Here is a 22,186-nt window from a genome sequence, read left to right as displayed (position 1 = left end):
ATTCAGCGCACATTTACTTTAATGGCTGTTGCCTCCAGAGCCAATTTTGCAGTGGTTGGTTTAGTTTCTTTGTTTCATAGAGAATCAGGCAATGTAAACTACAGGCTCGAAATAGCAACACAAAGCTCGCTCTCCACAGAAACAATTCTGGTATACGGCATTACTAAAATTCGTTTTTTGTTTACGATTTGGCTGAAACTAAAATGTTCTGTTAATTCTGAATGCTGCAAATGATGCCTGAGAGGTGATGCCTCTCATTAGCTTTGCTGTCTCTCTGGGTTACGGGCCGTGTGTCAGCACTGGAAGCCTCTGCTTTGTCTGCAGACCTCAGTTTCTCCCCTTCAGTGGTTCCACTTTTCCTCTTAGACAAAGCCTAACTGAGGAGTCACGTGAGGAAATAATCCTAAAGGAGAGGTGACTGTCCATGGGAGAATAGGGAGAGTTTAGACCCGCTTTTGCCTCCCTCCCAGTCATTGTCATTTATACATTGTCCTCTCTGCATTCAAATGTCATCCCAGACTATCGGCCCACTGCAACTCAAACGGCCTTTCATGCCTAGAAACTTCTTAAAGCATCAACGGACCACAAAGACCGTCTAGTGGGAATCGCTTGCTATCCTAATATTAATAAGACAATACAGTGCACTTATGGCACAGAGGATTCCACCTTCTGGATCTTAAATTTAAGAACAAACAAACTGGGAAGACAGATAAACAGATTTGCAACTGGGCAAATCCAAATATCACTAATTATCTTTCCTATAGCATAAGAGACTGTTAAATTAAAAACCTCTACACTAAAAATTATTTGAAAATGAATCTTCATAGTGCTGAAGGCAAGTTATCATGCATTAGAAATGAACTGAAAACAGGCTCCAGACTATGCAACGGTACAAGAAAATATGATATCGTCCCTTGACAAAAGTTCATCCCTAACAGTAGTAATGCTTCCTTTTTCTTCTGCCAGTTCTGCAGCTGATTTGGCCATGAAATATTGCAACTTAAATAAAAATCAGGCCAGAAAGTATGTAGCCACTAATTTCACACAGAATAACATGGAGTATATAACTGCAAGGAAGACATAAATCTCTCCTAGCCGTGGAGGTTTGAAATACTTGTCCTACCGAGCACAGTAGGTGATAATAAATATGAAGTCCTCCTCTCTCTATCCTGCCTCTTTTCTTTTCCTCATGGGGGATGCCGATATCTGTTGGAGGGACAACACAGCAGGGCGTAAGCCATTCAGAAGGTTCCTGGAATGCCTTGATGATAACTTCCTTCTCCAAGTGATAGATAAGCCAATGAGGAGAGGAGCTATGCTGCATCTTGTTCTCGCCAACAAGGAGGGGCTGGTGGGGAATGTGAAGCTCAAGGGCAGCCTTGGCTGCAGCGACCGTGAAATGGTGGAGTTCAAGATCCTTAGGGCAGCAAGGAGGGCACACAGCAAGCTTGCTGCCCTGGACTTCAGGAGAGCAGACTTTGGCCTCTTCAGGGATCTGCTTGGTAGAGTACCATGGGATAAAGGTCTGGTGGGAAGAGGGACCCAAGAAAGCTGGTTAATATTCAAGGATCCCCTCCTCCAAGTTCAGGAGTGATGCATCCCAACAAAGAGGAAGTCATGCAAAAATGTCAAGAGACTTCCATGGACGAACAAGGAGCTCTTGGACAAATTCAAAGTCAAAAAGAAAGCCTACAGAGGGTGGAAGAAAGGACAGATAACCTGGGAAGAGCACAGAAAAATTCTCTGAGCAGCCAGGGATCAGGTTAGGAAAGCTAAAGCCCTGATAGAATTAAATCTGGGCAGGGACATCAAGAGCAAGAAGAAAACCCTCTACAGGTAGGTCAGTGATAAAAGGAAGACTAGGGAAAATGTGGGACATCTCTGGAAGGTAACGAGAGACCTGGTCACCCGTGATGTGGAGAAGGCTGAGGTACTCAACAACTTTTTTGCCTCGATCTTCACAAGCAAGGGCTCTAGCCATACCACCCAAGAAGGCAAAGGCAGGGACTGGGAGAATGAAGAACTGCCCACTGTAGGAGACGATCAGGTTTGAGACCATCTAAGGAACCTGAAGGTGCACAAGTCCATGGGACCCAATGACATGCATCCGCAGGTCCTGAGGGAACTGGTGGATGAAGTTGCTAAGACACTATCCATCATATTTGAGAAGCCATGGGTGTCCAGTGAAATTCCCACTGACTGGAAAAGGAGAAACATAACCCCCATTTTTAGAAAGGGGAAAAATGGAAGACACAGTGAACTGGTCAGTCTTACCTGTGTGCCCAGCAAGATCATGGAGCAGATCCTCCTGGCAACTCTGCTAAGGCACATGGAAAATAAGGAGGTGAATGGTGACAGCCAACATGGCTTCAGTAATGGCAAATTGTGCCTGACAAATCTGGTGTCCTTCTAGGAGGGGATTACAGCATTGGTGGAAAGGGGATGAGCAACTGACGTCATCTACCTGGACTTGTGCAAAGGATTTGACGCTGTCCCGCACACCATCCTTGTCTCTAAATTGGTAAGACATGGATTTGATAGATGGACCACTCGGTGGATAAGGAATTGGCCGGATGGTTGCACTCAAAGAGTTGTGGTCAACGGCTCAATGTCCAAGTGTTGACCAGCGCCAAGTGGCGTTTCTCAGGTGTGTCGGTATTGGGACCGGAGCTATTTAACATCTTAATTGGTGACATGGACAGTGGGATCGAGTGCACTCTCAGCAAGTTTGCTGATGACACCAAGCTGTGTGGTGCAGTTGACACACTGGAGAGAAAGGATGCTATCCAGAGGGATCTGCACAGACTTGAGAGGTGGGCCAGTATGAACCTGATGATGTTCAACAAGGCCAAGTACAAGGTCCTGCACCTCAATCGGGGCAATCCCAGGCACAAATACAGGCTAGGTGGAGAATGGACTGAGAGCAGCCTTGAGAAGGACTTGGGGGTGTCGGTGAATGAGAAGCTCAACGTGAGCTGGCAATGTGCACTTGCAGCCCAGAAAGCCAACCACATCCTGGGCTGCATCAAAAGAAGCGTGGCCAGCGAGGGAGGTGATTCTGCCCCTCTACTCCACTCTCGTGAGATCCCGCCTGGAGTTCTGCATGCAGCTCTGGATCCCCCACCATAAGAAGGACACGGACCTGTTGGAGTGAGTCCAGAGGAGGGCCAGAAAGATGATCATAGGGCTGGAGCACCTCTCCTATGAAGACAGGCTGAGAGACTTGGGGTTGTTCAGCCTGGAGAAGAGAAGGCCCCAGGGAGACCTTATAATGGCCTTCCATTACCTAAATGGGACCTACAGGAAAGATGGGGAGGGACTCTTGATCAGGGACTGGAGTGATAGGACAAGGGGTAACAGTTTTAAACTGAAAGAGGGGAGATTTAGATTAGATATCAGGAAGAAATTCTTTATTGTGAGGGTGGTGAAGCACTGGAACAGGTTGCCCAGAGAAGTTGTGGATGCCCCATCCCTGGAAGTGTTCAAGGCCAGGCTGGATGGGGCTTTGAGCAACCTGGTCTAGTGGGAGGTGTCCCTGCCCAGGGCAGGGGGGTTGGAACTAGATGATCTTTAAGGCCCTTCCAACCCAAACCATTCTATGATTCTATCCCTGTGGCATACTGTGGAACCTGATGGACATCTGCAGGGATGGTTGCTCTACCCTCAGTCACCACGTGTCGCTTAAGGGAGACAAGGGGTTTATATGAAGACAGCCTTGCACTGGCCAGCTCTTTTCTCAGTCCATTTCACCCTCTGTGCAGAGTCTACTGAATATAGTGGACTTTTCTTTATGGCTGAACAGAGGGCAAAATTCAGTCCATAACTCTCATTTTAGACTTTAGGAACAAGATAATAAATTCTTAGATATCAAGAGGAGAATGTAGTCCAATGCCTGGAGTTTTTCACTTGTGTGCTAAATTTAGGGAATATTCTATCAGTGTGGTGATCTTATTCTTTGATATTAAGTAAAGCACAGCTGGAACAGTCTCATAAAACCATTATGTTGTTAACATATGAAAATAATGGCACTAAAAGTATTAGCCAAAAAATACCTTGGATCCTGCAGTTATCTTTCACAGCTTAATACTAATTTAACGTTTTACAAAATTGATGTTATAATTTCAACTCTGTTTAGTACTGCCATTACTGGACTCAAACCCAAATTGCTTTCAGCTGCCCACCACAACTGCATCTTATTAGCCTTTTCAAGAAAGCCAATTTATGCAAATCCAGTATTAGTTAAATAATTAAACTGACCCTCAACATTCATGTATAGACATTGTCTGGCACTAAAAGATGCAAGAGAAATTTAAACCTCCCGTCTTTAGGGCTTAGGCCTCCATCTTTTCAACTGCAGCAGCACAATGACTGTTTGTACACATCTATTTGAATCCATCTATTAAAAAAAACAGAAGTGTATTTAAAAAAATGAAACTTAACTGCTGTGCTTTTATAACTCTGCTTTTCTCTCCCAAGCAGGGTTTACAGTGAATTTCAAGATCTCACACCTATAAGGCACTACTGGCTACTTTCAGCTTTTGTTTAAATCAACAGTGAAAAAATCTGGCTGACATACAGTAACTCAGTTCAGAATTTCTCTTTTATGCAGACCTTTCTCCTCTGAATTTTCTACAGTTTTATCCCCTGAAGCTGGAGAGATGAAGACTTAGAAGCACAGTATATGTTTTTGCATGGTGATTCAGCAACACTGGGATAGCCAGGACAGAGGAAATGCAGGGGAGCAGCGAATGAGAATGGCTTTTCCATACTGACTGCTGGACACATACACTGCTGGACTATAGCTTCCCTGCGGCTCGACAAGGGCAAAGCAGGCAAAAATCATGTTCCCACATAGCAGTGCTGAAGGGGCACTCTTACAGAAGGTGTAAATGTAAAACTGAGGATGACAAAGAAAAATGAAACTGTTTGGATGGGGATGCAACAACAGTCACCTTTCTAGCTAGCAAAGAGAAAAAGGCAATTTTAGGTAACGATTCTGCGCTGCTGAACATCCCTCGTACGAAACAACCAAATCAGTAACTGGCACTTTTTGCCATTATAGTGGTAACTGTCACCTCTTCAGCTTTATTCTGTTTTACATAGCTGAGCTGACCTGAATGACGCCATCATCCCTTTGATTGGCTGGGCTGGTGGCAGTTGCTGGCTTAAATGGACACAGAAGAAAGAATTCAGCATCCTGCGATTGAAATTCAGGATTGCTCGGATGCATGTGCGTGTGGTGAAGCAATACAAATAAAGACCGCTTTTTGTTTTGCTCCAGTGAATTGTCAAAGAGATTTAGAAAGCCAGGGGATCTCATTATGGTAATACAGGTTAAATGCTTTAAAAGCATATGGTGTTACCATCCTGAATGAAGCTGTCCCTGCCGGCTCCGGGAAGCAGACAATAGGCCAGAAGCACATCTCGTGTCTCTGGTCCGCCAATGGGAACTGGGGATTATAAATCACCACAAGAAAACATTGCGTGCTATCTGGTATCAGGTAATGCCTTGTCTTTTCAATTACAATTTGACTCATCCTTCTCCAGTGAAGAACAAGCTCTACCCATGTATTCCACTGGCCACAGGATAAAGCAGCCTAGAGTTTCTTATGGTCCATTCACGTCGCAATAAAATATCTGTAGAGATGGGTGAATACTATATGAATAAATCTCAACAGTCTGTGTAGCAGTGGGGAATGGGGAATGCTTCCACAGAGGTGCTTGCTGCCCAAGGGGAAACAAAATAGCAGTGAAAACCATCGGCCAAAAAATAAAAATATTTTGCTTTATTACAAAGCTTTAAAGATGCTTGGATATGGCCAGAAGGTCCCATATAATTCACTGCTAAACTGATTCTTCTTCGCGAAATGGAGCTCATTACCACATCTTCTTAATTTCCTCCAGTAGGGGGCAGTCTCAAAAAGATCCTGGTAACTTCAAATGTCGGCTCTTTCCCCATGGGCACTGAAATAACATGTTGTCTCTCTCTTGGAGCCCATGACAATGACACAGTGTAGGCCACAAAGACCCTATTAGTAGTCTGGATCTGACAAGGATTATCCAGGTTTTCAGAAACAGGTTACTGCTACTTCAGAGAGTTTTTTGGATTTGTAAGCAGCTATGCTGCAAACAGGCAGCTGAAGAACAATATTTTAGACAGTAGAAATTCTCAGGGATGCAGCAGTTTCCTCAGCTGCTCCTTGCAGCTATTTCTCAGGGCAGCAGACGAGCTCTAACAAATGACGATGGAGCCATTTACAAAGTTACTGCCTTTAGCTCCTCTCCTTTACCAACCTGCCAGAAACTGCTGCTTCCAAAGCTGGCAGATGATGATGTTTACCCATATCTCAGCCATTCCTGGGCAAAACCCTGTCTCTTTATTTTCCAAACCCTAAAGAAAGGTGGATTTAAAGCAGTGGGTGCACTATTAACTTCTGGCAAGTGTGTGGAGAGAAAACAGCAGGCCGTAATTTGTTAGATTATCACACCAAGATTTGGCGCAGCTTCTTTGTTGGCGTTCTCAATTTTATTTTCTATTCTACCCTGCAAAAAGGAAATTAGGAACACTTGGAAGGATGGACCAGACAAAAGACATAAGACTAGAATTTCTTTCCACACCATCAACGTTCTGGAGGGGGTTGAAGATGGTTTCTTCATTTGTTTTTTTGTGTGCAAGTCTTCTAATTAATTCCTTTATAATATATAAAAATATATAAAATGTATAAAACCCAGAAACACACACACATACGTCAGAGGATTCACAGAGCAACTATCTACAAATTTTTCTCTTTTACAGCTTCCTAATGTATATTGGAATACTTCAAAATTCCAGCCCCTACCACCTCTATATATCCATAAAGTCGATTCAAGAAGATGGGTAGAACACGTATGTACCTGCCTTGTCCAGGAGACAAGCTATAAGTATTTGTTTGCGTCTATTTTTTTCATAATCTGATCTATTTCCTTGCAGTATTGGCACCTTTTAGTTTTCCTTTATCCTCACTAGCTGTGATGTTATCAGACCATTCTCGTTGACAATTTAACAGCTCGTTCTGCTTTCTTCCCTAACTCTACTTGTCTCGCTTACCTGTTAACTTCATGGCCCTGGAGAGCTACTGTCATCTTTCTTTTTGCTGTTTATGCACCTTTTTGCCTCACTGAGCCTTGTGAATGGAGACTTTAACTGAATATCTCATAATAAATACCCCTTCCTTAATGCTACTACCCTGCTTACTGCAACTCCAGTCCTCTGCTAGAATAACTGACTCAGGTTCTAACTCATCGATTTTACCGATTGAACATCCTACTGGCGAGTCACCGCTCTACTGCTTAAAATCAGAGCCACCTGCTATTCAGATTAAGCCTTCACCAGACGTCCTTTTCACATTATCAAAACTGCAGTCTTTTTTCCCCAACTCCTTTCGCTCTCCACACTGACTTTTACTTCCTCTTGCTTGGTGGTCTCATCCTTTCAAAGGGTTCCACCCATGCTAACAATCTGTCACCCAGGTCCAGGTTCCATGTCCATATTTCTTCTGCCTCCCCTGCTATTCTAGTTTAATCTCATCAGTCCTCAGCTCTCTACATTGTAAAAGTAAGAGGACTTCTGTTTGGTATTATTAGTCTTCCAGTGTTACCTGCTGCTCCCCGTCTTATATCACAAGTCAAATATTACAACAAAGAACTGATATTTTATTGCACTGTAAGCACCTAACACAAGAAAGTCCCAAGCCATCATGGAAAACGGTAATCAATAATGAACACGTGTCACAACATTTATTAAGTGCTGCCAGATCTTACACAATGTAAGGTGCTATTCTGTATTAAAGCGGTGGTTAAGTAGCCACAACCGTACAGCGATGTGTGTCAAGGCTGGCTCTCTCTTCCTGCTTACACATAACATTTTAAAACGTCATCTGTATCTGCTTTCAGTAAGAATGGTCAAACGATTCTCTTTTGTGCTATTTTGCATGCTCTTTTGCAAATACAAACTTTCTATTGCATACTGTATATAAGAAAAATTACCTTTGTTTGGAAGCCAGAGAAAGGAGATTCTGTACATGAGAAAGGAGATTCTGTACGTAAGCTTCAAAATAAAAGGTCTTTAGCACAGATGGGCACATTCTAAATTTACTTTAGATGGATGATATGTAACGTTAGAACAGACAAGGTTGAAGAGATGTCTGCAGGGACACAGCCCCAGGAAAAAGTAGGGATTAGCTTGTCAATAAAGATGTAAACAGACTGCTCTGAGGCAGCCTCATTTCTGACATTAGAAAATCTTAAATGGTTTGCTGGTGAAGAGCATGTGCAAAAATTGGGGCACGCTGTCAAGACCAAAATCTATTCATTTCAGTTTTTCAGTAGTTGCTGCCTGTCAGGCAAACAGTCTCCACAACATGACAGGGTTAAAAAATTATTGCACATAAACATTCAACAGTAAAACTGAATATAATTCATTAGAGAAGGTTATATCCGATACTGTAGCAAGCAGACTTAGATAAAGATAGACTTCATGAGAGTATCAACTACATTTATATCACACCATACATTTGAATATGTACACGAGCAGCATGTGCATTTATCTCAGCTCCTAGAACTTCCATAACAAGCTGCTATAAAAGACTCAACATGCAAAAGCAACCGTGACTTTAAAAAATAAAAGGCAGGCCTAGGTTTTTAAACGAGACAAATCTGCACTTTGGGTACTTTGTGAAACACTGTGAGTATGAAACTATTTAGAGAAGTATAATAAGCAAATCAGCTATATAAAAGGACACTGCTAATCTGGAAGAGTCTGTCAAGTGGTAGATCCCACTGAACAAACACTGGGGTGAGGCATAGGGTCAGAAGAGAGTTAATGCCGCAATGTAACAACCACCATTACCTTACTTTAAGCTAGGAAGTAGCCTCTCTACTCACCTGCCCTTCACAGGTTCTGTTCTATTCTTAGAATATCTGAAGTCATATTACACACTATTCCACTGCTGAATAAATAGGGTTAAAAAGATGAAACATTGAATGAAAGCCATCTGGGAACAAAACCAGTTCTGGTAGATCCAGTGATACAGATCAAATTCATTAACATAACAGCACCTCTGACTCCATCAAGAACATCCTTCTGCTATCAAGTCTACCAAACCTACTAAATCAATCATATTTGTCCTCGCCCCAAAGTTAACAACAGAACTGGCAACAGATAATTTTATCTCGTCATATCTTAACCAGAGGAAAAGAATATCAGTCCAAATTAAAGGCAACCTCGTGCTTAATCTGCTGGCACCAACTTCTGCGATATTTTCAACCTGTCAGTGACACTGATCCTGCCCACAACGCCAGGAACGTACACTCCTCATATGGATCATCTATACTGCAAAACCAGATTATCTGCCTGAACATGAGCAATTTGAGAAATGTGCAGTTTAATTTTATAGTTTATTTCTCTAGAAAGGACTAAAATAGAGAGTATTTGCAAAGATACACCTTCCAATAATCATGTCTTACCTGCATTATCAGTTGTGAACATAGGTATTCTTCAATGTTTGCTGTTTGATACACCTTTGCCATAACTATTGTTTTTTCCAAAGACTCGCATGCTTTCTCCAGTCTCTGTCTGTAATCTTACATTCGGTACAGTAAAAATAGAAGACACTGCAAAAAAAAGTGGCAGTTCAGAAACTTTGATTTTTTCCGCAAAAGCAGTAATTTAAAAATAATTAGTTAATATACATGACAAACACAGCACTTGGCAAATATACACAGCTTTTACATATATCACCTATTCCCACTGGAAAGAACCTGCATACACGATGGCGGAAGCTGGAGGATGCAAACGTTCTCAGTTGCATCCATCTAAAAAAACCTTTTTCCAGGGTGTGTGTGTTTGTTTCTTTGTCCTTACACTGCTATATAATTCATATTTTCCAGTTTGAAATTTCCTCTCTGACAGTATTTAGAAATAAATAGGAATGTGAAAAAATGCAGCAAGTTTTTTCAATAACTTGACATCATGTATCACATCCTCAAAATCCTGATGCCAGTAGAACTGAGATATTTTGTTGTACTTCATTCCATTAACTCTTAAAGACAACTAAGCTTGTTAAGAATATCTCAACAACTCAAATAGCTTTTACATAAAGTAATCCCCTTCTGCATGAGCTAGAAAAACCTTGAAGAGTTCCGCACAACACCAGGCAACTATTTATACGTAGACATGATGATATTAACCACAGGATCAAACTGAAAATGGTTAAAGACTCACACATTAATGATACAAAACCTCCTTTTTACTTAGGATGCCTCAATCTGGTGGGGAAAAATCACTGACTTTTAATACCTTCTAAGAACAGATGTCCATATAAAAATATCCTCAGAGAGCTGCCACTGCGTGATTGCATGAGCAAATGTTAATAGACTGTCTGTTTAGAGAACTGATCAGGGCCGGAACAGTTTTCTTTGTTTTCGCACGAACAACTACCACAGCTGTAAGTTTTTGGAGCCACTCTTTCATTTTTATGAATTTTAAAGACCCAGCTATTGTTTTACCCACAGTATTTTACGACTGTATTTTTGACATCTCAACTTGCATTTGATATTCTGCTATCCTTGGTAACACACATTCTATGCAAACATATATTCTATGAAAATAAATCAATATGAGCTCTCAAATATGAAAGCAGAAAAGGGGGAGGACTAATTTTTTTTCTTCAATAGAAAATAAGAAGTACACATATTTACTAAAAGCAGTTAATCTACAGATTACTGCTCCAGTCTGAGATGAATGAAGGCTGTGTTTCTTCATCAACTGTGTTGTATTCCCAGACAATATTTTTTTGGCAGAATTGCACAACTCAACTTTTTAATGTAATATTTTTTAAAAATGAAAGTGGCTACATGATGGCTCATCTGGAAACTGAACTTCTAACTCAATTGAAATGATGCCTTGACTTGAAACCAAACAAAAAAAAAAAAATCAAAATTTTGCTTCTCACAGGAACTTATTTTGCACACATTTTAAAAATAAAACAGAAGATCAAAATGTTATCCTGCAATATATTACATAGAATATAAATTCATAGTACAAAAGTCAAAACAAGAAGAGAACATGAAACACTTCTTTTTGACTTTCTCAATGTAGGTAGAGTCACCATACTTTTGTGAAATACTGTGATTCCATAGAAACAATATTTTCTGATGGAAAATCATTTCACTGTGTTTTTTTTTTCCCTCTCTCTCTTTCTTCCTCCTCACCTGAGAGTCTTTCCTTGGTTTTTAGTGCTAAATCACCGAATTTGCAATTCAGCATTAGGAGTATGTTGGACAAAACATATTCCATGATGAATACATCAGGGATTTGTAAAATCGCAGTGGTGTCTTGATTGGGAGGCAGCAGATTTTGTGTGTACACACACTTCTGTTGTGCATAAAGTCTCAATGTATTTATACCTACATTTCATTAATTATCAATAGCAAGTCTTTCCCAATGTAAAATATTAACCCAGAGAAGTAGAATCACAAAAACTGGTAATTTCACTACACAGTAAACATTTTCCCAACTCTCCAAAGTATATGACTTCTTTGTTTTGTAAATATGTTTACAAGTATATCCAAGTCATACTAAACAGAAATGATTGTAGTATTTGATACTGGGATTGTCCTTTCTTGCATCTGGATTTATGCTTCATAATGATTATCTACTAGACACAGAAACAGTCTTTCTGTAACTCAAAATTTTACTGGAGGCATTTAGAAGAACCTTGCTTTAAAATATAATGATTTTTCATCTTTATTCTCCCCCCTTCAAAAGGTTTCACTGCTCCTGATGTTTAACGTTATGCAAAGACGTGTTTCTGCCAATGAATATCGCCTTATGGTTATGCTTCTGCAAATAACCTGCTGTGAGCTGATAAAAGGATTAATGCAGCCAAAATTCTTAATCTGTGAAATTACAAATTAAATTCTCATATTAAAAATACCACCCTGAGGTATTTTTTGTGGTTTTAATTCCCCTCTGGTGTTCTGCATACATTGTGCTTGTTAATGACTAGGACAAGACTGTCTCTGTTGGCAGCCTGCTGCAGAGTGATAATGTGTAGGCATTTACTTCACTGATAGAACTGGATTTAACCACTGACTGATAAACTAAGTGGCAAGTGGGTAATAAGTCCATATTAACAGAAAAGTACTACTGCAGAATTCAGAATTCAAAATCCTGGCTAGACTAAATCACACAGTCAGAGGGATTGAGATGTCACCACTGCAGAATGATTTTTGTTTTCCATTTAGTGGAAAAAGGCATTCTTGATGTTTCATTAGTTCTGAAGAAATGAATCTCTTTGCATCAGTTTCAGCAAAGACAGCCTTAATTTACACGACATCCTTTGAATTTACAGCTTATGAAGTACCGCAGTCAGCAAACTGAGTGGTGGGTTAGCGTGGCAGAAGAGGAAACTGGGAATCTATTTGCAGAGGAAGGACATGGCCTATGCCAGAGACAGTGATGGACAAAAATTAGTGGTCCTAGTTTGGTTTTAATGTTCGTATTCTAAAAGTGGGAGAGTGCACTTCAGAGCAGAGTCGGCAGTAGGGTGCAGCCAGGCCGCAGAACCAGTGCAAAATGTAACTATTCCAGCTGTTGGGGAAGGAAATGGTAAACTTTTAGAAGATGAAAGTTTTCGTACAGACACTGGCATAAACAAAATCTATTGTGGATTAATATTCAGAAGCTGAGCTCAGTTTTTGCAAGCAAACTTCCAAATCAGCCATAGTTATACAGACACGTGCCATTGTTGCACTTCTGAACTTTTTGTCTCTAAGTACTGGATTTAGATCTTTTGCTAATAGATGTATGCTTGAAAGCAGAAAATAGCATACACTGTTCCAATGCAAGCATGCTTCTCTTCACCACATTGAGTTAAAGCAAAATGCTGACTGTTATTCCCCCGTGAAGCCTATTTTTAATAACAGAATCTGAATCAAAAATATCATGCATGATAATAATTTTCCCCAGAATAAACAGTCGTGTGCTTTTAACATTGGAAAAATATATGGACAAGTACAGTATAAATGATTTACAATTATTAAGGAGATAACTGACAGCATACATGATGATAGGAACATTTTTGCCAAGTCAACTGGAATGCATTTTGTTTAATAAAAGAAATAAAAAGATGTATGCAAATACTGAAAGCATTCTCAGTTAATAATATCATCTGCCATCCTCTTCTTACACAGTCTAATTCAGCAAATTAACTGATTGTCTACTTTGTGTTTCTCAGACTTCCGAATGCCAAGTCCTTTCTTAAAGGTTACTGTTATAACAGATAGAGATTCTGTGAATCAAACACGGATGGATTTTTATCCTGTATGCCGCAGCTAGTTAAGAAGTACTGTGTATCATAAAGTGAAAAGCACTAAATATGTAAATTGTATTTTTCCTTTTGCTTTATGACAATTCAGATAATTCTCTTGGCTGCACACATAATCAAATACAAAGATAGCTGGCTGCAGACTGCAGAGCAGAGATAGCAAAAAAAAAAAAAAAAAAAATCCATTTTTTCCTGTGTCAAGCTAACTATGTAATTTCAAACTACACAATTGCACTCACATATTTTGTGTGTGGCTGTGTATGTCCATGAAGCCATCTGCATGAGGGTTAGCACACACGCGTGCATCTCTATGAACCAGCATCTTTGTTTTTAATTGATTGGGAGGTGGTTATACTCACTATCAGTTAACTCCCATAGCCGGGGGGGCAGATCACTGAAATACTCATGGCTCAGGGCTGCCTGTGCTGATAATCTGTTCTTTGGGAAACACTGGAGTAGTTTGGAGGCTAGATCTTCCGCGTGATTCACATAGCTCAGCCTGAAACACAAACAAGAAGGTTTTTCTGAAAAACAATCTCATTATTCTGTTTACTAATTCCATCTGCAGTCAGCACAGTCAAACACCAAGTCTTGCTAGCCAGGATAAAGACAAAGTCCGTTCGGGAGCTCTACCAGGAAAGATATTCCTCAGGTTAGTGAGTCAATGAATTATTTCTGGATTGATAGCTCAGACTTCATAAACATTTTACTAATTTAGAGCATAAAATACACCCTATCACATATGCCCTGCCTAGTATGCTAAAGGATCATGAGCAACAGCATCTTGAAAGCAACTGTTTTGATTCTTCCATTTACATTTTATTGAGCATACTGATAGACTGAAATTTTACAGTGCTGGAAACACTACTAAACTACCTAAACCCATGAAATCCAAGCTTAAAGTAACAGCAGTATTCATACAACTTTGTGAAGTATCAAATTTTTAAATCCAATGACATGTAACACACAACATATGAATCATGTTTCGTAGAGGCATTTGTCTTTCGGGAATTCCTGACTTCTTATTTTTTCATATATCCACACAGTAGGGGACTGACTCTTCATTAGATGTTAATGCAATGCAAACATTAAATTGTAAGTGAATTATCTTTTCTAGGCTACCTAGGGTAGTCTGAGAAAACTAATTGTTTTACTGGGAGCTATATGCTTGGGAATATTTTAAGAAAATATAAACTAAAATTAATAGATTCTGAAGGGAGAGAGTAAAATGGTAATCAGCAAGATGCGGCTTGGGTCTAGTAACCTACAGCTGCCTCCTAAATTTCCAAAGCCACCAAAATTATTGTAATATGCAGTTGGAAAAGAGGTGCTGAATCTTGTTGACATCGTGTTGCTATTATTATTCGGTAACTTTATAAATTCAACCATGCCTTTGCTCGGTAAAGATCTCTTGTCAGGTAAAATGCCAAAGTGGACAAAAGGTCTCCTATTTTTCAATGCAGTGTTTCCCAAAACTGATAGAGTAGCCTGCAGTACAAAAAAAGATGGTGTTATCCTCTAAAATCAATAATCCTGCAGCACGTTTCATGCAAATGTTCATTTCTGTTCAGCTCAAGCTGACTTTCCGGAAAGCCATTCAAGGAAGATGGATTAAACAGAGTTATTCTTTTATTTTCACATACTTAATATTGGGCTGACATGGCATAATTTATAAGCATCAGTGTATGCACAGGTGAAAACTATTTCTGCAACAAAGAACAGATAACACTGAAAACATTAAATGAAAAAATAAGTTATCACAATGAAAACTTTTAAGTCAGTCACAAATGTCATAGACACAACTTTCACAAATTTTTGTCCATGCCATACAACACTCGATATGAAAAAAAAACCCCAACTTTAAAGGCAAAAGCATCTCTGCTAAACTATGTGCTGGAATATGTATGATACACTGATATTTGCAATGATTCCAAAAATATGCCACTGGCTACCTTTTTAATTTCTAGCAACTGTACGCTAGATAGGAATTTTTGAATATTGTGCCTATCTGATATCTTTTTCAGAACAGACAGGATATTTGTCCAGAAATTCCCAGGGATGAATGGTCCAGAAGTGCTGACCACATCAGTACGTTATTTCTCATTAGCCATGATTTTACAGAACCCCCAGGATTAGGATTTGGAATTGTTAGTCTAGGTTAAACAGATGCTAAACTTTAGTGTTTCTGACGGGCATAACTTCTCTGTTTTCATTTTCAATTCATGACAAAACAAAGGCACCTTGAACGAAACAGTCATTGCCTATAAATTACAACAGATTCCTTAAACTACCAGATTATAGAAATTAATTCAGCTTCTTTGAAAATTACAGGAAAGTTCATTGCAGAACACAGCAAAATACCAAGAGAAAAGGCTATTCTTAACAAAGAAAGGAAAAGGAGAGGTAAATATTCAGTGAGAATTGGTATTAATTCTTCTACACACCCAAAATTCCCATGGATTGGTGATTATATTGAGTCTATGAGAACTGTCTTGCCTAATTCCACCTGCACCAATTATTTGGTCAGAGGTCCTGGCAAATCATTTCACCAATATATTTTTTCCCCACAGAGGTGGCTGCATCATTTTTTGGAGCCATAGTAAACTTGGTCTATCTTGAATGAAAACTTCTGTTAAGTCAGAAAAATGAACTCACTTAAATAAGTAATGAAATATTACCCTCCAATGTAAGAATTCCTTACCTGATTCATACATAGAGTGAAGATGCTAATTAAGTATGGCAAAGCGAAAGAAAAGAACATTCAAACATTAATGAATTCTGAATCGCAGGTGAAATTACGGATGATGACACCCTAGTTCCTCCATGCTCTTGAAGAGAGGAATGCCAACATTTTGACTGTCACCAGCAGTATGTCTTGGCATATTGCTAAGATTTTTTTTTTAGCAAGAAAATCAGATTAACTAATATAAAGTGAAAATATTTTGAGTAGGAAGCCAAAGTCACCTTCCCAGTTTAGAAACAAAAAAGATACCCATTCACTGAGATGAATCAAGAAGCCAAAGATAAGTATCAAATAATCAGCAGATTACACATTAATACAATATAGACCCAACAAACATATCTAGGGCTGCAACACAGTCACATCAATTAATGAAATACTTGTGAATAAATCCATCAAAATTAGAAATGGTTTTATAATTAATAAATAGAAAAAAGAATAAATTCATTGCACAGTCTGCAAAAATAGTTCAATCTGCTATAATTATTAGATTTACTTGCCCCAATAACACTCCGAATAGTGCCGGGGGGGTGGTGGGGGTGGTGTTAGTTGTTTCTGTAGTGCTTTGAAGATTCCAGTCACTACATTATTCGTAATATGTTCCCAAGCATTTACAGATTTTAAACTCAGAAGGGACCATAACAATCAAGTCTCACCTCCTGTGAAATACAGGCCAAAGAAGATCATCCAAGTAACCCATGGATCAAATCATCACTTTTAGCTAGGCTCAGCTGATTCTTTAAAATTCTGCATCAAAGTTCTAACTTTGTTTATGGAGCTTTGCACAGCAATGAAAAAATTCTTCTCCAAAACCCACGTCTTCTGCAAAGTCACTTCTGGAAATCAGTGGATGCTGCAAAAGGCATATGCATGTGGGCTCCTAAGGTTGTCAGTCTTAACAGCGGAATGCATGACTAATTTTACTGCTTTGTTTAAGGACAAGCTATTCTTTTACTTATGAAAAATGCACTGTATGATCATGTATTTAAATTACATCTACTACATCAGAATTGTCTGGAGAAACCCATTTAGTGCATAACCTCAGAGGTCTGGAATATCAAAACCTTTGGTTTTGCTTCTTTCCTTTTTTTTTTTTTTTTTTTTTTTTTTTGGCCAATAGTCTCTTTAAAATCTCCTCCGTAAATATTAACAATTTTTCTGATGTAAGTTTGAAACATGATTCCTCAATAGGGACAAAGGCTGAATTTTCTGATGGGGTTCAGTAGTTAAGTATCTAATACAGAAAAGTTAACAGGAAGAACTAAAGAAAAAAAAAAAGATTTGATTTTTAAACACACCTCCTTCAGTATGTGACAGGATGGAATTTCACACAATATGGCTTTGTGTCTAAAACATAATAGCATGTTTTGTCTCACAGCAGTAGGGCCATATAGGAACTTGGCATGCATGATATGGCAAGTCTCAATATTCACGCTTCACTTACTGTCACACTAATCACTGAGAAATAGTTACTGGCCATGACAGCATACATACTTTCAGAAAATGTAGTGTACAGCAGAATACAGAGAAACCTTTTGCAGTGAGTATTAAATAATATGTAGATATTGTTTTAAGAAATATTAAGAATATTTTTTCAGACCTACTCTGATGACATTTGTGAAACATATTGATTTTCAACTTAATCCCAAATGCTATATACAGCCTTAGCTCAAGAAAAATAAACACCGTATGAACCTGTCTCACTTTAAACATATATGAATCTGACTAGACTTGAGCAGTTGTAAATGTCATTGGATTACAAGAATTCGATTTAATTTTAGAAAACAGGCTTAAATGTCTTTCTACTGCAGAGGAAGGTCAGTATTTGGTCAAGCAGAACATGACTAAGATCACTGAAGTTTGGTTTAAGCTCTTGAGAAAAAAAAAGTTTTGGGCATGTGCAGTGAACTTCTGAACTTGGGGTGATTTGCTTTTAAATGCAATGAAGAAGGCAGCTCAAATTCACATTAATAATTAAGACAAATGGTCACTAAAACAAATGGAGATAACATGCTGTCTATATACTCCTAACAGCATGATGTAAATACTTCCCAAAGCAAAAATCGTTTACTGTGCATATTTTCCATGTGAAGATACGACTCTCACAGCGTATCATTAATTCATTTCTCAACTGGCGTTTACAGCACGGCCTAGAGGAGTGAGGCACCTAATTCCCCTTGGAAATCTCAGCTCTGCTTCTTTATTCTAAGTAATCCCTTGCAACATGAAGTGCTGAAAGACAAAGCCACAGTTAACCTGAACAATCACTCCACTTAGCAGAGTTTAAAGTTTAACGGCAAGAAGAGAATAAACAAAAAATTTCACATCTTGGTGCAAATCAGACAGGCCATACAGTAACCCTCGCAGCTCATTTTGCAGGGGATGCCATGGTCCCATCAACAACAAGGTCCCTGTACAGTCCCTGCAGTATCTCACCTACCATCGCACCACCAGAAGGGCCATATTCCCCATTTTCACCCAAATCTGCTTGAGGCCGGCAGTCTTTCCCCCTTGTCCCAGCCTTTAGGCCTCTCCTGAGTTCTGACACAAAACTGTGCCAACACTGTATATTACAGTTAAGGATTTCTTTGCAAATTCATTATCTTCCGACCAGCTGATACAGACATGCCCTCACGTGCCTTGATAGTTTTGTACTTCTGAATACGCGTGCAGCCCTAATAGCAGCAGCTACTCTGCACACAAATCCGAGCAGCGCCTACCTAAAAAGTAACATTTCCTTTTTACTAAACATCAGCAGACTTTTCTGCTGTTACAGCCATGCCGAGAACACCTACCGTCTTCAAAGACCTGACGTGCCAGCACTAGCGTGCAGGAGCTGCTTCCCCAACACGCCTGGTGCACCTCCACGGAGCTGTTGCAGAGATTATTTAGCCATCGTGAAACCCCCACAACAAGCGAACGCAAGTTTTGATGCGATGCTCTTAGCTTTTGATACAGATGAAGACATAAAGCAGCACCTCAAGATGAGAATCTAACAGAGTAAAGACATTATCGTTTTTCTCAGTGTTTTACACAGAGGGTACTAAGGACTAAAACTGACGAACAAAGAGAGACAAAAGCTTCTGAAGGCTCACTGAAGCAGGGTTTTACTTGTTGCTGATCAATCACAAAATACAGAATTTGCTCTACAGCACAGCGTAGAGGTCCTTCAAGCCAAACTATACAGTAAACATTACAGTCAAACGCAGCCACTGGAACCACATTTCAGTGCTGGGGTCGTCCCCCACACCTGCATGGGGCTGCCAACAGCAGTCCTAACATTGTGCTGGGCTGTGCACGTCCTTTAGGAGAGGTGTGTCTCCAAACACCCAATGCCCTTCTTGCTCTTCCCAAATTGAGGTGCTGGCAGCAGTTCAGATACAAAAACACTGAGCTCTCTACACACACACAAAGCGGGAAAGTGCAGTCTCGCGGCTCCCTTGGCCATCAGTTTAATTGTACTCTTCTAGCTTGATATCTCATTAGAAGCAAGACTGCTACATTGGTGCAACATCCCGCTCAGGCTTCTTAGATGAGCTGGGCTGGGGCAAATCCTTTGCTAATGTTGCTAAACTGCTCCCAGCGTCTCTCCTTGCTCTGTGCTCCTGCGCAACACTGCACTCCACAGTCTTCAGACCTTCAGCATTTCTGTAAAGGCATATGAAACAATCTCTTTGGAAATTTAGAAATCAGCTTGATCCCTTTTAATTATATTACCACATCACAGCATCAGCAGTCTGTACTGCTGAAGTGCTGAAAAGGTGGTCGAAATGTTTGCTATTAAAATAAAAGCCATGACAACCAATGATAAGTATTCACGGATATGGAACAGAGGTAAAAGTATCAGTGTTTGGTTCTTTGGCATTGCTGTTACTGTAGATGTAAAAGAGGTCAGAGCCCCATTTGGAAAGCTGTGGAGGTAAGTTCATTCGGTGCATTCCAGGAAGGTAATAATAACCCTGACCCCTCTGAACTAATTCTCACTTGATGGTTGCACAGATGCCATTAGCTGGAAAGCAGCCAAGATGAATAGCATTTCATGAAAAAAAGCGAACGTAACAAATGAAGCTTCTAACAATATAGGCAACTAGGATTTTTTTTTCTATTTTAATTAATACAGGTTTACCTCTAGGTATGTAATTTTTATACGCTTGGTAAATTTTTAAAAGAATCTGCTGACCCAGTAGGTGAACCGTAATAGTTGCAGCTCCCAAACTTCTCAGAATGGAGAATGAAGACGTTTACTTAAACTGTGCATGAGTCACGTGAGGCATCAGACTTCGTTCGGTCATACCTAACCTAGACAACGAAGTGATCCAACCTCTCACAGCAATTCACATTTGATAATGGCCATTAAGCTCAGTCATGACTAGATCATAAAATCATTTGTATGTGTCACCACTGAATGTAGCTCAAGACAAAAAACTTAGATATGAGTCTATTTCTCCCTGACGCCACACTAGATTTGATGTTTTAGTGTCCGTTTCTGTATTGCTGTATTTCTACAACACGACACTGCTTGCAATATCCAGCTTGAAAGGTTTGCTTCATATAGGAAACAGAAGCCATACAGAACACAACACCTTTAAAAATTAAATGTGGTTGATTTGAGCTTTAAATACTAAGCTTGTAGATAATCCGACAATACACAATGGACTTAAGAGTATCCTGGGTTTTGTCCTTCTACAGCCTGACATGCACCCAGGCTTGCTCTTGCTCTGATGCCTCAGAATAAATAGACATTCCATATAGACATGGCCACATGTCTATTCCATGTGTTCCTGTGTCTATATGGAATAAATATGCTGGGCTATGAAACCTTCCAAAGAAACCCAGTGCCGACTATTGACAGCTCAGGGCATGAAGATAGCCAATACTGTTCAATGACAATATTGCAGGTATTTTCCCCACTTGTCCTATAGCATCTTGATACAGAATAAGGTTTACAGTTGATACCTGGTATCTTTTTGCCAGGATAATATATGCTGGAGCATCACATGAAGCAAGAACTATGGAGTCTGTATGGCAGACATTAAAGAGAAGAAAAATAAGCTTATTTAAACAGCAAATATACAATGTATGTCCAGCGATAACATACTCTAAGCTATTGAGAATGTGGCTTTCTGTGACATGATCACGTAACTCCCTTAATTCCTGGGATATTCCAAGCAACGTGACTGCTGGGTACAATGTTCTGCTACTGTTTAAAACCACAACTAATTCTTTAAACTAGAATAATAATATCTGAAATATTTCATATTCTTTCACTTTGTTTTCAGCAGTTCCTCTCAGATACAGATATTTCCCAAGAAAAATATTTCCCAAGAAATTTTAATTAGAACATGCCCTACCATTTTGCCCTAGAAAGAAAGAATTTAGCAATTACTTCTTTTTGATTTTACATGCCACCACCAATCAGCTATTTTAGTTCTTTCAGCATCCCAATTAGCCCAGTATTAAAGCTATTCATTATGGAAGACGTAGCGTACTACTCACACCACGACAGACTACTACTGAATATGCTGGATTTATGGTTTACTGGAAGATCTTTGCTGTCTGTAAGTGTAATTAATGAACAACAACAACATGATGATGAAATCTAATCAGAAGCTTTTGATTATTTTGAAATTCTTTAAAGGACATGAATTGTCTGATCAAGGAGAGTGTTTTTTAAAGGCCCTCTTCGTGCACCTCAGCAACTTGAACAGAATATCCTTAGCAAATAAAGAGAGCTAAAAATAATTACCAACACCCCAATCATTTTATGAGCTATTATTTCACCAGAAAATGGGGAAAATATATCTTTAATCCTGAACAAAAACTCTTCAAGGTTTATGTTCTCTATAAACCTTTCACTGAGAACTGAAAATATAAGTTAGTAATGCAATAAATGCCCTAACAAATATATCAGATTTTTCACTTAATGCTTTTTACAGGCTTAAACCAAACTGAGTGAAAGAAAATCACCTTTTACAGTCTGACTCTTAGAGGAAGAATGCCTTTCTGTTATGCTTTTTTAAAAGAAGGCATGGTGAATTTATATCAACTTCACTGAATCTTGGGGCATGATAAAAGGAAG

At 39.4% G+C, this 22,186-nt stretch overlaps 1 protein-coding gene across 4 annotated transcripts in view; it reads right to left on the bottom strand.

The window, feature by feature from the left end:
- CDK14 (cyclin dependent kinase 14) overlaps positions 1-22,186 on the bottom strand; it is a 328,079-nt gene that overhangs the window by 57,666 nt on the left and 248,227 nt on the right. For all 4 annotated transcript variants that reach the window (XR_012585470.1, XM_074574642.1, XM_074574644.1 and 1 more), the window contains 2 exons: positions 13,727-13,866; positions 9,505-9,651 (listed from right to left, as the gene is read on the bottom strand). Coding sequence is in view for 3 of the 4 variants with exons in the window: in XM_074574642.1 (XP_074430743.1) it covers positions 9,536-9,651; positions 13,727-13,866 (256 nt within the window). In the remaining variant the exon portion in view is untranslated. The remainder of the gene's footprint in view (positions 1-9,504; positions 9,652-13,726; positions 13,867-22,186) is intronic.

The sequence above is a fragment of the Larus michahellis genome, chromosome 2 (genome assembly GCF_964199755.1).
Source record: "Larus michahellis chromosome 2, bLarMic1.1, whole genome shotgun sequence".
Taxonomy (NCBI): Eukaryota; Metazoa; Chordata; class Aves; order Charadriiformes; family Laridae; genus Larus; species Larus michahellis.
Note: the sequence above shows the minus strand (reverse complement) of the source record. Positions and strands in the feature narration are given on the sequence as shown.